This window comes from Leucoraja erinacea, chromosome 9 (genome assembly GCF_028641065.1).
Source record: "Leucoraja erinacea ecotype New England chromosome 9, Leri_hhj_1, whole genome shotgun sequence".
Classification (NCBI taxonomy): Eukaryota; Metazoa; Chordata; class Chondrichthyes; order Rajiformes; family Rajidae; genus Leucoraja; species Leucoraja erinaceus.
Window position 1 is genome coordinate 28244472 of NC_073385.1, and position 14470 is coordinate 28258941.

A 14470-nucleotide genomic window follows, 5' to 3' on the forward strand; every position below is an offset into this window, starting at 1 on the left:
TTTTAGCTTTCATAAATAATTTTTTGTTGAATTAATTTGTGCATTTTTATTAGTCGGGAAAATGAAAAGTAAGTACATGATTTAGGAGGTTTCATATTTTATATCCATAATTTTTATTTTTGATCTGATGTGCAATTTTATAAAGATAATTCCTTTAATGTTTGCAATCTGCTTCTCCAGCACAAGACCATACCCTGAAGTCAAAATTAAGCTGCTAACTGCGGAAGCCATGATTGTTCCCACACCCACCTAAAAAATAACCACAACATGTAAGACTAAGTGGGTCAGGTCGAGAAAGAGTACCGACCCAAATGTCATCAAACCATATCTTCTAGAGATGCTGTCGGTCTCGCTGACAAAACCTTGTGTTTTTTTTTACATTGCAACTGACCCTGCTGCACCAGGTAAGGTTAGACTGCAAGTTTCCCCTATGAGAGAGGGATGAATCAGATAGACTATGTCAATCGTAGATTACAGATACACCATCTAACTTCTGTTCTTGAAGGCATCAAAGGATACAGGGAGAAGGCAGGAGAATGGGGTTGAGGGAAAAATAGATCAGCCATGATTGAATGGTGGAGTGGACTCGGTGGGCTAAATGGCTTAATTCTAGTCCTATGTCTAATGGTTACTGTAATCAATTACTGACTGCCTGCTGAAATGGCATACTGCCTGTTCGTCTGGTTCAGGTAGGCTAGTCAGTTCTTCAGCCCTCTTTTCCTTTGCTGGTTCTGAGCAGATCCTCCAGCTCTGAGTTGCCTTTCCTGGTGCAGCTCTCTCTCCTCACTTCCCAGCCTCGAAGATAAAATGGCTTCAAGATTGAGATTGTTGATTTTTATTGAGCAGGGATATCATGTTATGTAAATCAGACAATGTACCATTGAGCTGAAATGATTGAAACAGTGCAGTTGATCTCTGTGTGAGATACTGGCAGGGGTTGTAAGAAACATGTCAGCTTGCTGTTTTGCACATCCAGCAGTCAGGATCCAGCAGCATTTCTTTTGCAAAGCAACATTAATTAATTGTTTCCGACGAAGGGTTCCGAACAGCAGGAAAAATGTGTGGGGACTTGTACATATTCACAGGTGCAGTAAACACTGAAACACAAAACTAGCTTAGTGCGTTTCTTGTTACTGATTCGAAAAATTAGCAAGATCAGTATGAAGGGCCCATTTCTCCCCTTCACTCTCCCCGTCTCCTTTCGCCAATATTCCTTCCTCTGGTTTCACAATGTGCACGTATTCTATCCTTGTCTCAAACTTATTGTCTTTCCATCTCTGGCTATTGTCCAACCATCTTCCTTTCAAACCACCCCACCCACCCCTCACCTGTATCCACCTATTACTTGCCAGGTTTTGTCCAATCCCCACTTCTCTTCCAGCTCCTCTCAACCAAACCCCCACCACAAGCAGTCAAAAGAAGGTTGTGACCTGAAGCATCACCTCTCCATATTCTCCAGAGATGCTGCCTGACCCGCTGCGTTACCCCAGCAATTTATGTCATTTTTTGTAAACTAGCATCTGGAGGTCCTTGCGTCTCAATAATTATTTAATACTGCGCAGGCCATTTGGCCCAACATGTCCATGCCAAGTCCCAGCAGAGCAATCTCATCAGACCCGTTCACTCTCTTCTTATCTTCTAGTAGTCCTGCAATTCGTTTTCTTTCACCTGCCATCAATTCCCCTAAGCATCTTACCTACATTCACGGGCAATGTTAACACCAATTAACTTACTACCAGAATAAGATTGGGATGCGGGAGAAAACCAGAACGCATGGTAGAAAAGCATGGGAAGTATATACAAACTCCACAAAGATGTCACTCAAGGTATGGTTAAAACTCAAGTCCCTGTAGCAGTAAGGCAACAACTCTAACTGTTGGACCACCCTGTTGCCCATTAAAATGGGTACACATTTAGGTCTGTGTCCAGTTTCCAGAAAAAAATATATATATTTTTGTTCTTTGTCAATACTTAGCACTTCACTTCCATTTGGATTATCAGTCCAGAGATTTGCTGCTCAGGGGAGTTGATAACCTCATTCTCTAAGTGCCTTTGACCCGCTGAATTCTTCCAGCACTTTGGTTTTTTGCTCATTCTCTGTTATCGTGAACAGACTGTCGTTTGGGCTTTTCCCAAGAAATACTACCAGCCTCATGGGGCTTCCTTACAACAATGCCACTGCTCATTGCAACACTGCAGTGCAGTCTGAAACTCAGCAGATTTATTCCTTCCTCATTCTTCACAATGAAGAATTAAAAAATAAATTTGATTTCTGAATGTGTTGAATTAACCAAAATAATATCAATACCAATTTCTTTCAATGAGGATTTTGACTGATGCATGTTAGTAATTAACTGTGGATCAAATGGCAGCACAGTAGCATCATTAAGGCGGAAAGACATGAAACAATCTGTACAGTTTCCAACTGAGAGATCCAAAGGATAAGATCCAGGTGGTGGAAAGCTGTACCACTGATTGAGCAGAGTACTACAGGGACACGGGGAACTGCAGATGCCAGAATTGTGAGTAAAACAAAGTGCTGGGTGAGCTCAGCAGGTCAGACAGCATCTCTGGGAGGCAGGAACAGAATGCCGATTGAAAGAACCGGATGTGTAGGGTTCTAGAGTCATTGGCAAAATGTGCCAACTACCCACCTAGTTCTGATAACAGCCTCTGGATATCAGGGGTATCGCAGACAGATTGCAGCCAGGCCAAAGGAAACATAAGTAATGAAAATATAGTTTGGGAAAAGGGGAGAAACATGTGGATGGTCAGCAGCAGATGATGAAGATTAGCAAACAAGTGGAAGGTGATGAATGAACAATGTGCAGCGCAGCTTGCAAACAACCAAGTTTAAAATGATTACTACAAATGTCATACTCCTCCAGCAGGTCTGAGCCCTACAGTAACATCGTTGGCCACACGAGACTGCAGCTGGGCCCTGTGGGAGGTAAAACAAACAATATATCACTTTTAAAAGAACAGTAACATTATTTACATAAAATTTGCATCAATAGAGTTTAACACTTTCATTTAAAATCTTAATTCTGATGGATTTAGTATAGATTTAAAAGTTAAATACTGTACTAAGGCAATATTATTTTAAAGGGTGCCATAAAAGTCAAAGTGATGCAGGGAAACAGGGATGAATTCATTTCCACAGCTTTGGCACATCCAGTTGTGCAGCAGTCCTTCTGAACATGTAAGATGTGAAATGCATTGGAACTGAGAATAGTACACTTCAGAGGTCAAATCAGCCAAGGTCAAATATGTAGACACAATGAACTGTAGATGTTGCAATCTTGAGCAAAACACAAAGTGCTGGAGGAACTTAGCATGTCAGGCAGCATCTGTGGAGAGAATGGACGGATGACGTTTCAGAACCGGACCCTTTTTCAGTCTGTTGATCCGAACCACAAACATCCTACCATTGAGTCTGAAGAAGGTCCCGACCTGAAACATCGCCTGTTCTCTCCTTCCACAGATGTTGCCTGACCTGCTGAGTTCCTCTAGCATTTGTATTTTGCTCTAGGCAAAATATGCATTGAATTAGTGAGATTTCTAAATTTAAGGTACAAAATATGGTTAACGTTCTGAATGGCTTAAAGAAATGCAGATATACTTTCCACTTCCTTTCGTACAATGATTTGTTTTATTCTAAACTTGATGCATTTTCAAGCAAACTTACCTTGGTACTAAAACGACTCCTGCTTTTCCGAGTAGCTGCCAGGCTACAGATTCCGCAGTTTGCCGGTCTTGTTCATATGTCTCTCTTTGTGTAAACAGAAATACAACTGGCATTTTTAACTGCATATGAACTGTAGAAACGTCTTCTGGTCCCACAGATAATTCCATCTGCAGAATTAGAGACAGGTAGCACTATTGGAGATGTAGGATACATTTATTACGTACAAACACTGTTTCCTATTGAAATCTGTGTGCTTCCGATTCAGGAATCAGCATGACACTTTCCTTTCCTAGTTTTCTTTCAATCGAAATTAGTAAAGTTAATCAAACAAATTATTGGTTTTAAATGTATCCATATGAGGTTTAAAAGTGATCAGAATTCCCTGTATATGAGTGTAGGTTCATCATATAGCTCACCACAAGCGGAGCCTCCAGCACTTTCAGGTAGGAATGTATATTAACTGTAGTTAGCGGCTGTTCAAACAAGGACCTCTTGCAGGGCTGAGTTCTGCCTAAGACCATCTTGCAATGACAGAACCAAAGTCTTGCTGAAAGTTTATCTGAATCCTCCAACCTGCATATAGAAAATCATAAATGAATCATCGGAATTCTGGCATAAGAATATCATAAAACATGCGTAATTTCAGCAATTCATAGACACAGAATTTTACAGAAACACAAGGAATAAACACAAGTTCATGTCCTTCCATTACTTGTGCAAGAGAACATGAATGGCAAAAGAGCTGTAAAGTTGGAGACACACTACTTCCTTTCCTTGGAGCAGGGGGGTTGTGGAGCAACTTGATAGAAGTTAACCAAACCATATGCATATATATCTTATCCTTCACAATGCTCTCAAGTAACTTGATTATCACAGATGTTTAGCACACTGGTCTATAGGATGACCAAAGGAGGAGGACTGACAACGTTGTTCCCTTCCACCACAGTGAAGAATGATGGTTCCACTGTGGTGGATGTTCATGTTGTATTCTATTGTGTATTGTGATCTTTTGTGTGTATGGCTGCATGGCAAGTCAAATTCCAATGTACCTTAACTGGTGCATGTGACAATAAATGTGAACTGGAACTTGAACTATAGTTGCCATGATTTTCCTTGCAGCCTTTCTTAGATAGAAAGCACAACATTCGTCTTTTAGGGTAGACAAAAGTGCTGGAGAAACTCAGTGGGTGCAGCAGCATCTATGGAGCGAAGGAAATAGGCAATGTTTTGGGCCGAAACCCTTCTTCAGATTGATATTTCGGGGGGGTGGGGAAGAGAGAGAAGGAAAAGGAGGAGGAGGAGGAGCCCGAGGGCTGAGGGAGAGCTGAGAAGGGGAGGAGACAGCAAGGGCTACCGGAAATTGGAGAAGTCAATGTTTATGCCGCTAGGGTGCAAACTGCCCAAGCGGAATATGAGGTGCTGCTCCTCCAATTTCCGGTGGTGCTCACTCTGGCCATGGAGGAGGCCCAGGACAGAAAGGTTGGATTCGGAATGGGAGGGGGATTTGAAGTGCTGAGCCACCGGGAGATCAGGTTGGTTAATGTGGACCAAGCGGAGGTGTTCGGCGAAACGATCGCCAAGCCTACGCTTGGTCTCACCGATGTAGATCAGCTGACATCTAGAGCAGCGGATGCAATAGATGAGGTTGGAGGGGATGCAGGTGAACCTCTGTCGCACCTGGAACGACTGCTTGGGTCCTTGAATGGAGTCGAGGGGAGAGGTAAAGCGACAAGTGTGGCATCTCTTGCGGTTGCAAGGGAAAGTGCCCAGGGAGGGGGTGGTGCAGGAGGGAAGGGAAGAATTGACCGGGGAGTTACGGAGGGAGCGTTTTTTACGGAAAGCAGACAGTGGGGGAGATGGGAAGATCCCTCTAGTCTTCTGGCACCTCATGCATGTCTAATGATGATTCACATATCTCAGCCAAGGGTCCAGCAATTTCCTCTCTGGCTCCCTCTGGTGTCCTCGGATATATCTGATCAGGCTCAAGAGATTTATCTACCTTCATACACATTGGGACATCCAGCACCACCTCAACGGTAATACAGACTGTCATCAGAACATCTTCATTAAATGTCCCAGGTTCTCCAGTCTTCATGTCTTTCTTCATGGTGAAAACAGGAGAAATACTCATTGTGGACCTTCTTGTGCGGACCCGTGTGGGGCCGCCCATCTTGTGCGGCCCCACACAGATGTGACCACTTTTGTTTCTGAGAGGCCCTATTTTCTCTCTAGTTACTCTCTTGCCTTTGATGTACTTATATAATTTCTTCGGATTAGGATATTCTATTATGAAACATAGAATGCAGTGCAGAGCATTTCATTAGCCAAGAAGGATTACAAAGATCGCTCTACTGTAAACATTCCCAACTCTTTTAAAAATAGAGAACAATCGTCATTGGAAACATCAGTATTTTAAAGGAAAACGCACATTGTATCAACAACAAAGCTAAGGCACTTTGAGTCGGAGTGTTCTTGATGTTATTTATTATTTGTTCTTTCCCATGGTGGATTGATGTTATGCTTAAAATACAAACAATGTTTATTTATTTGATTCACTTTGCATAAATGTTCTTGGGACATAGACAGAGGTTGCAATGTCATATTTGCTCTGCAAAAGACCCAAGACGATATTTATTTCTCCATTTCCAGAGGGGGTCACACAGAAACTGCAAGAACACCAATTCATATTCCACTTGGGTAGCTTACAAGCCCACTGTTTGAACATTGAATTCTCCAAATTCAATTAACACGTCCCCATACCTCCTTCACTTTATCCGGTCCTTCCCCCCACTTGAGTGTGCACAGATCTCTCCCACCATCTCAGTCACCAAGTTTATTCCCACCCCTCAGTACTCTCCTCATCCATCCCCGAGGTCCATATTTTCTTTCATCCCCTCCCCTCTTTCCCCCCCCCCCCCCCCCCCCCCCCCCCCCCCCCCCCCCCCCCCCCCCCCCCCGTGTCCCCTTCCAACCATATCCCTCACTCTGGCTACATTTCACTCCTCCTCTTCTCTCGAAATGGGATACCCTCTCTTATAGCCTTTGTCACTTACTCCACCCATCTGCAAATTACCCCCCATCACCTGTTACTTGCCAGGCTTTGTCCCACCCCAACCTCTTTTTTCCTACTTTCTTCCACCTGGTCCGTTTCAAGGGTTCCGACCTGAAACGTCTCCTGGCCATTCCCTCCACATATGCTGTCTGGCCTGCTGAGCTCCTCCGGCATTTTGAGTTTCCCTCAAGATATCAATTAGCCTCCGTGAATCACTGCCGTCATTCAGTAATGGTGCAGTAACATTGATATTAGGGAAGAAATTCCAACCTTTCTGCCCAACAAAGTCGCACTTTGCCCTTCTCAGTGGGAGAGATCACGGAAATAGAAAGGTCACCATTTTTAAAATTCCACCATTTTTTTCCTTCCAGTTGGACCAGAGGACAGAGGCTTAAGATGAGAGGTCAAAGATTTAATGCCCCTGTCCCACTTTCACCACCTAATTCACGACCTCTGCCGAGTTTGCCCTTGACTCATACTTGCAGCATGGTCACCACGAGATCGTAGGATGTAGTAGTATGTCGTGATGCTAGTCGTACGTACTCGTCGCATCAAGTTTTTTCTAGCCTGATAGAAAATGTCCACGAGTAAAAAAAAGTCGGCATAGAAAAAATCGATACTTTTTAATCGTATGTAGGTCATAGGTAGGTCGTAATGCCAGTCGTAGGTAGTCGTAGGTGGTCGGAGGCAGTCGAAGGTATTAGCTCCGGGGTGAAAAAAAGGTCAGTAGAAAAGAAAGGTTATTTAAACAGCAGAACGTCACCTCTGTCACTCCAAGGCATGTTCATTCATAGCTGAAGAGTTTTTTTAGAGAGGAGACTTGTGTTTTAGAGATGGCACCAAAAAGGCAGCAGTGCAGAGGGAGGGCACAACCCTAAAACAACCGGCCATGCAGGTGTTGCCCAACCTAGAGGAGGAGTGGCAGGAGTTGATGTCACAGGAGGTGATAGTGCAGGAGGAGGTAACCCTGCATGAGAGACCCCTGGAGGAGGAGACCAGGGTGGTTGTATATGACCCCACCACCACCCCATCCTTCACTGCCTCATTTTTTCTCCTGTGTCTGATACAGCATCAGTGGCAGATGCCCCATTGGTGGTGAGGGAGGGCTGGAGGAAGGTTATGCCCTGCACCTTCACCAGGCAGCAGGAGGGGGGCCTTGAGGAATGGTTCAAGCAGAATGGCATCCTATGCCAAGGAAAATGAGGGGGACAGGGGACAGGGACAAAAATGGCATGCTTGCCATCCACTGCCCTACATGGGTGCTTAAAGTTCCATCCTTTGTCAAAGCCCAGCACCACTCTGTTTCAGTCATCTGGTGTACTGGGACAGTCCATCACATCATCTCCATTCACCCATTGAGACCTCTTCTTGTGTTTCCTCTTCACCCTTTCTCATCCCCTTCTGCCTTTCTTAAAAGGCTGCTGAAGCAAAACAGCAGTAAAGCGTACATGGTCGAAGCCAGTCTTCAACATAGTCGCAGGAGGTCACCTTCATAGTCGCAGGAGGTCTCCTTCATAGTCGTGGGAGGACTTCAACATAGTCGTAGGAGTTCGTAGGTTACCGGGACCTTGGTTTTTTTTTTTAGGTCGTTTAAGGTCGTTAGAGGTCACGAATTAGGTCGTGAAAGTGGGACAGGCCCTTATCAGTGACTTCAGGGCAATGTTTTCATTCAGAGGATAGTTCTTATCTGGAAAGAGTTCCCAGCTGAAGCTACAGATGAAGATACAATTATGGCTTTTAAAGGACATTTTGACAAATATATGAATAGGAAGGGTTTAGAGGTCCACAGGCCAAATGCAAGCAAATGGGACTTGCCCAGTATGCCAACTTAGTCAGCATGCACAAAGTGGGCCAACGGGCTAGTTTTTCATACTGTACAGCTCTATGACTCTAGTAAAATAATAATAGGGTTTTTTTCTGCCAATAGTTTTTTCTAGCCTATATCTCAACAGAACTGTTATTATTTTAATTAATTCACACTAAATTGGAATGTAAAATTCAGAATAATAAGTTGAAATTCATTACTTTTCCAATTAAGTCCATACTTACTCTAGGTCCTCCAAAACACTTTGTTCTGTGGTTAGTACGAACTGATACTTGGCACCGTAAACAAAAGCCGTTTCCATTATGGCTCTATGCTCTATGATGAAGCATAAACAACACGCTACTATTGACGCTTACAATGTGAGGTACAGCAACAAACAACCAAATATAGTCTGTGAAAAAGCAAGATATATTTAATTATTTTGGCTCAGTAAGGGCTACTGATGCATCTTGAACATTTTTGGATGTTGCCAGCACCAGAAATTCATAACCAATTTCACTCGAGACTTGTCTTTGGGAAATTCAGTAAGCCTCAAGATATTAGGCACTTCTAAGACCTTTCTTTATGCAGAGCCTGGAACGAAAATTATTTGTGTCCAGGGCCAGGGGCCTGGGTGGAGGATTGTGGATAGAAGCCACCAGCAATAAGTGATGGTTATCAGTGAAGATTATGGGGATGTGGTGTGTTCTGTGCATCAGAGGGCGACGTGGCTTATTGGGGGCAAGGCGGAGAGATATGAATGTCAAATGATCAGTCACAGATCAATCTATGTGGGGGGAGCTGAACTGTCTGCATGGCTGCAGGAAAACAAGATTAAATAACAAAAACGAACCAGCTGAGCTGGTTTCTCGACACCAGACAGGCTGGGATAGGATTGATGGAAAGGTACAACATGGAAACAGGCCCTTCGGCTCACCTAATCCACAATGATCACCCGTTCACTCTAGTTCTATGTAATCCCACTTTCGTATCCACTCCCTCTGCACCAAGGACAATTTACAGAGGCCAATTAACCTCCAAACCCGCACATCTTTGGGATGTTGGAGGAAACCCGAGGAAACCCACGCAATCACAGAGAGAACATGCAAATTTTAAAGGGACCGTTCCCAAGGTCAGGATTGAATCAGGTCTCTGGTACTGTAAAGGCACTGTGTTCATGCTTAGGTAGGTGCCCTTTAAATCTCACTGACATTGTGAAAGACTTCCTCTGCATATATGCCACTCCAAGCTGAATCATGGAAGTCTCAGCTAGACATGCACTGGATTGTTAAGGGATGCCACTGCACATACCCACATATTCGCAATTGTCCATGCATTAGCGGGCAAATTTAAAAAGGAACTAAAAATTACTATCATTGTCTTTGCAGCCTGAGTTACAAGTTCCAGGCATTAATTCTCTTTTTTTTTCATTACAATTGGAAGGCATGTCATAAAAAAAACCATGGCATTAAGCAATTTAATTTCGATATATATTTAATTATCTTCTGGCTGAAGTTAACTGGGTCGATGCTCAGTTAAAGATATCCACGACCATTCATTTGGAGTTGACCAGAACTTTCCAGTGTAATCCTTATATCATGCACCAAGATATAGAACACAATTCAATAGAAAGATTGTCAGCAATTTATTGTGCACTACCAGAACTTAATTTTCTTCGAAACTGCAGGAAAATTTCCATTTAATAAAATGGAATCAAAGTTTTAAGTGATTTGTAGGAAGGCGTTACAGCGCCACTTGGTGGTTTGCATCAAAATTAATTCAGGTTAGCATTGCTATTTTACACGGAATCTAGGAGTACACGTATATACATTAGTTCTCTGAACATGAACATTGCATGTGCATAGGGTGGCAAAGAAAACTTTTGGCATGATGGCCTTCATCAGTCAAGGAATTGAGTACAGTGATTGGGGTGTTATGGTACAGTTGTACTGTAAAAATGTACACTACATTGGTGCCATTTTTGGTCACCGTGTACATAGAGGATGCAGTTAAGCTGAAAAGTGCAGAAGATTTCCAATGATATTGCTGGGACTTGTGGGGTTGAGCTAAGGGAGAGGTTGGGCAAGCTAGGACTTTATTTCTTTGAGTGCAGAAGGCTGAGGAGTGATCATAAAGAGGTGCATAAAATCACGAGGGGAATAGATCTTCACTCATAGGTAAATCATAGAATTTTTCCAAGAGTAGGAAAATCAAGAACCAGAGGGCATAAGTTTAAGATGAGAGGAGAACGATTTATTAGAAGTTGATAGGGCAACTTGTTCTTAGAGAGGTGGGTATATGGAATGAACCGTCAGAAGAAGTAGTTGAGGCAGGCACAATAACCACATTTTAAAGACATTTGGACAGGTACAGGGATAGGAAGGGTTTAGAAGGATATGGGCTAAATGGGGGCAAATGGGACTAACAGGTGGGGCATCTTGCTCAGCATGGACAAGTTGGGGTGAAAGGTCTGTTTCCTTGACTCTTTGACTATGATAATCCATATTAGTGCACCATCTGGTGGCTATCATGGTTCCTCAGTGAAACTTTCACATTGCAAAGGAAGTAACTGTATTTAATGAATGATTGATGTTGGCGAGGTCAGGAGGAGGATAGATGAATAGGTAAATGTAAATGTAACAGAGATAGCTGGAGGTTACATACATTTTGTACAGTTGAGATTTCATCTTGCATTTCACTTTCATGATTAAATCGGGTGTTACCCATTTCTCATATGGCCATTTAATAATAATGAAAAGATTCTCACGCAACAGATATATTACAGAAATATTTATTTTTAATTTCAATTGCTTTTTATTAGGTCTTAAAACTTCTGCGATAATATTGATTCATATTAATTGATTCATTTAAATTGATGTATGGACCACCAGATTCCAGCCATTTAAATGCACTATACTATTCCATCTTCCACAGCTGTGTAATAAAACTGTTGTTGCATTCATGGGTAACACTAAATTGTTGAGCAACCTTTGTTTAGTGCTAAAAACAAAGTGCTGGAGGAACACGGTAGGTCAGGCAGCATCTGCGGAGGGATTGAACAGATGGCATTTCAGGCCGTGACTAATCTGAAGATGGATCTGGACCCAAAACATCATCCGTCCGTTGCCTCTACGGACGCTGACTGACCTGCTGAATATGGTGTTTTGCTCAAAGGTCCAACATCTGCAGTCTCTTGTATTAGTACTACTGTTGCCCAGCTCAAATAATCCAAGTTCAGTCCTGACTTTGCATGTTGTGTGTGTGCAGTCTGCCTGTACTCCCCAAAGCCATATTGCCTGGGTGCTCCAGCCTTTTCCTTTATACCAAAGACCCTACCAGTAGGTTAATGACCCCTTGCATGGCTGGGGTGGAGTTGATGAGCATATGGAAGGAATATATTGCATGGAGTAAATTGGGAAATTTACTCATTTCCATTTCCATCACACAAACGACTTATCTCCCGTCTTATATCAATACATGTTTCATCTCACTGACTTAATAGCGTGCAACAAAAAGCTTTTCACTGTACCTCAGTGCACTTGACAATAATAATAATGAACTAAACTCATTGCTTTAAATCTGTCACATAATACGACTCAATCACACACACAACACGCTTTACTCAATTTCACTTTTCCATACTCTGCCTCTAGCATTCTACCAGAACACACTCCTTCCCCTCCCTCACTCACACTGCCAGTGCTTCTCTTTCTGCCGGTATACTTTATCTATCTGAATCATACCACCAGTACACAAAACTCATCCTTCCCACACATGCCTGATTGAAAGGTTCACAAGAAGAGGTCACAATGCAATGGTCAAACTGCAATTACACTGCCTGCCCTGATTGCATCACTGAGGTTTTAACAACCTGATAAAGTGAAAGAATTGGCAAACAGAGCAGTTTATTTTTGGTGAGCACTCTGTTAACAATTGTAAATTAGGCAGGGAATTGCAAATACACTAATTGCATTCCCAAACATGATCAATGTCCAATTTATAATTAAACAAAGCATTAAAAATGGGGTAAGATAATCAGTTCATGAATTCCAGCTGCATAATGAAGATTGTGTTGGAAGGTCAAACAAAGTACACATCATCAATATGCATCAAAAAACAAGCAGTGTCAAAAATTAATGTTCCTAGGATGCAGCATGCAAACAAATAAGAGGAAAATACACAGGGGATACCAGTAAAATACTTCAACAGGCTGCCGTTAGGGTAGATGACAACTCATTCCTTTATAATACTGATTCTACTGGATATACAGGTTAGAACCAGATACAGCTTTCCTGCAGTAAATAAATGAAGAAGGAGGTGGCTGATTATATTGAACATCACAGAGAAATATAAGATGGAAAATAGGTCACAGTCACAGAAAGCATTGTTGGTGACAAAGATTGTGACTATGCTGGGACAGCGTGGAAAGAAAGCCGAATCAGTGGTGTGAACAGCGCAATTTTCCCAAAGTAAATTTGGTTTACAATGAAAAATTACAAACTACTGTCATGGTCAATATTAACAATGGCTTTGCAGCTATGTTGCTAAGTTCTAAGAACCCAGTTAACTAAAATTCAATATAAAATGATTTTAACAGTACCTGGAACGCCTATTGCTCGTACAAATGTAATAATGACATCGCCTCGTCCTTTCATTTCATTTTCAATGTCATGGAGCTCCACCGATGAGGATACATACTTTATTTCATTGAACAGCAAGACACTGTAACAAATCAGTAAATGTTTGGAATCATCCAAGCAGCTCGCCATAAAATAAAAGGCTTGAACTTAATGAAGATCTGTTCCGATTGAAACTGAAAATAAACTACTATGGCTTTAAGAGTCAAATAATATCAGGAACTTGATCCAATTGTTACTATAAGCCCTATTCTATTTATTACCCTGCAGGATTTCTGATACATAAACTGCTTTGGTAAATTAGAAATGTGTAAATCAAATAAATTGTTTCAAATATTACCACCTATTGTATACCACCTCTGTATATATGTATATATGTATGTAGCGCCGCAGAATTTGTGCACCTATTCCCCCCCCCCGCCCCCCCCCCCCCATCTCCCTTCTGTTTTTTGTTTTTTCTGTTTCTTGTTTTTTTGTGCTAAATTGTATGTATGCACTGAGTACTAGCAGCTTTCAGTTTCACTGTACATGTATAGTGACAATAAATGGCATATCTATATCTAATACATTAATTTAAATTAAAGTTACAAAGCTCCAGGTTCAGTTTCATGACAGGGCCATGCTACTTACTCAAGGGGATAAAATAGGCGATTAAATTGATTAGACACAAACTAGAAGAAGGGAAAGCTTTCCCAGCCTTAATTGTCAAGTATGTGAAGGAAAAGAGTCTTCACTGCTATGTTCGCACAGCCAAACACTGGCACTCACTACATGCACATGGAAAGGTCAGGCCAGTATTATGCAGGGGTGGCTGGAACTCACTGAACTATAATCCAGAAAAAAGATTATTCGAACACATTCTAATTGGGAATAAGCATTTAACGACACTATTTTGACCTTATATTTAAAAATATTTTAATCAGCCACATTGGATGCCGCCAACCCCGTTGTCAAACAAAGTACACATCATCAATATGCAACAGAAACCAAGCAGTGTCAAAAATTAATGTTCCTAGGTTGCAGCATGCAAACAAATAAGAGGGAGGTACTCAGGGGATAGCAGTAAAATACTCCAGCAGGCTGCCATTAGGGTAGATGAGAACTAATTCCTTTGGAATACTGATTCTACGGTTAAATGGAGATTTCAATCCCCTACATCACATCCGTCACTGTCCGCATGATAATGTTTACAAAGTAGAAATGGTGATCAATTGTGGAGAAGTTTGAGAGAAAATTGCTGTTAAGAAATTACATATAACAATAAAAACACAGGCAGAGGTGGAACAGGA

General features: G+C 42.0%; 1 protein-coding gene across 3 annotated transcripts in view; it reads right to left on the reverse strand.

Annotated features, from left to right (window-relative positions):
* The window catches only part of txndc16 (thioredoxin domain containing 16), a 77284-nt gene that overhangs the window by 39108 nt on the left and 23706 nt on the right, over positions 1-14470 (reverse strand). For all 3 annotated transcript variants that reach the window (XM_055640416.1, XM_055640417.1, XM_055640418.1), the window contains 5 exons: positions 13145-13266; positions 8790-8880; positions 4105-4261; positions 3689-3855; positions 2881-2941 (listed from right to left, as the gene is read on the reverse strand). In XM_055640416.1, the coding sequence (XP_055496391.1) occupies positions 2881-2941; positions 3689-3855; positions 4105-4261; positions 8790-8880; positions 13145-13266 (598 nt within the window). The remainder of the gene's footprint in view (positions 1-2880; positions 2942-3688; positions 3856-4104; positions 4262-8789; positions 8881-13144; positions 13267-14470) is intronic.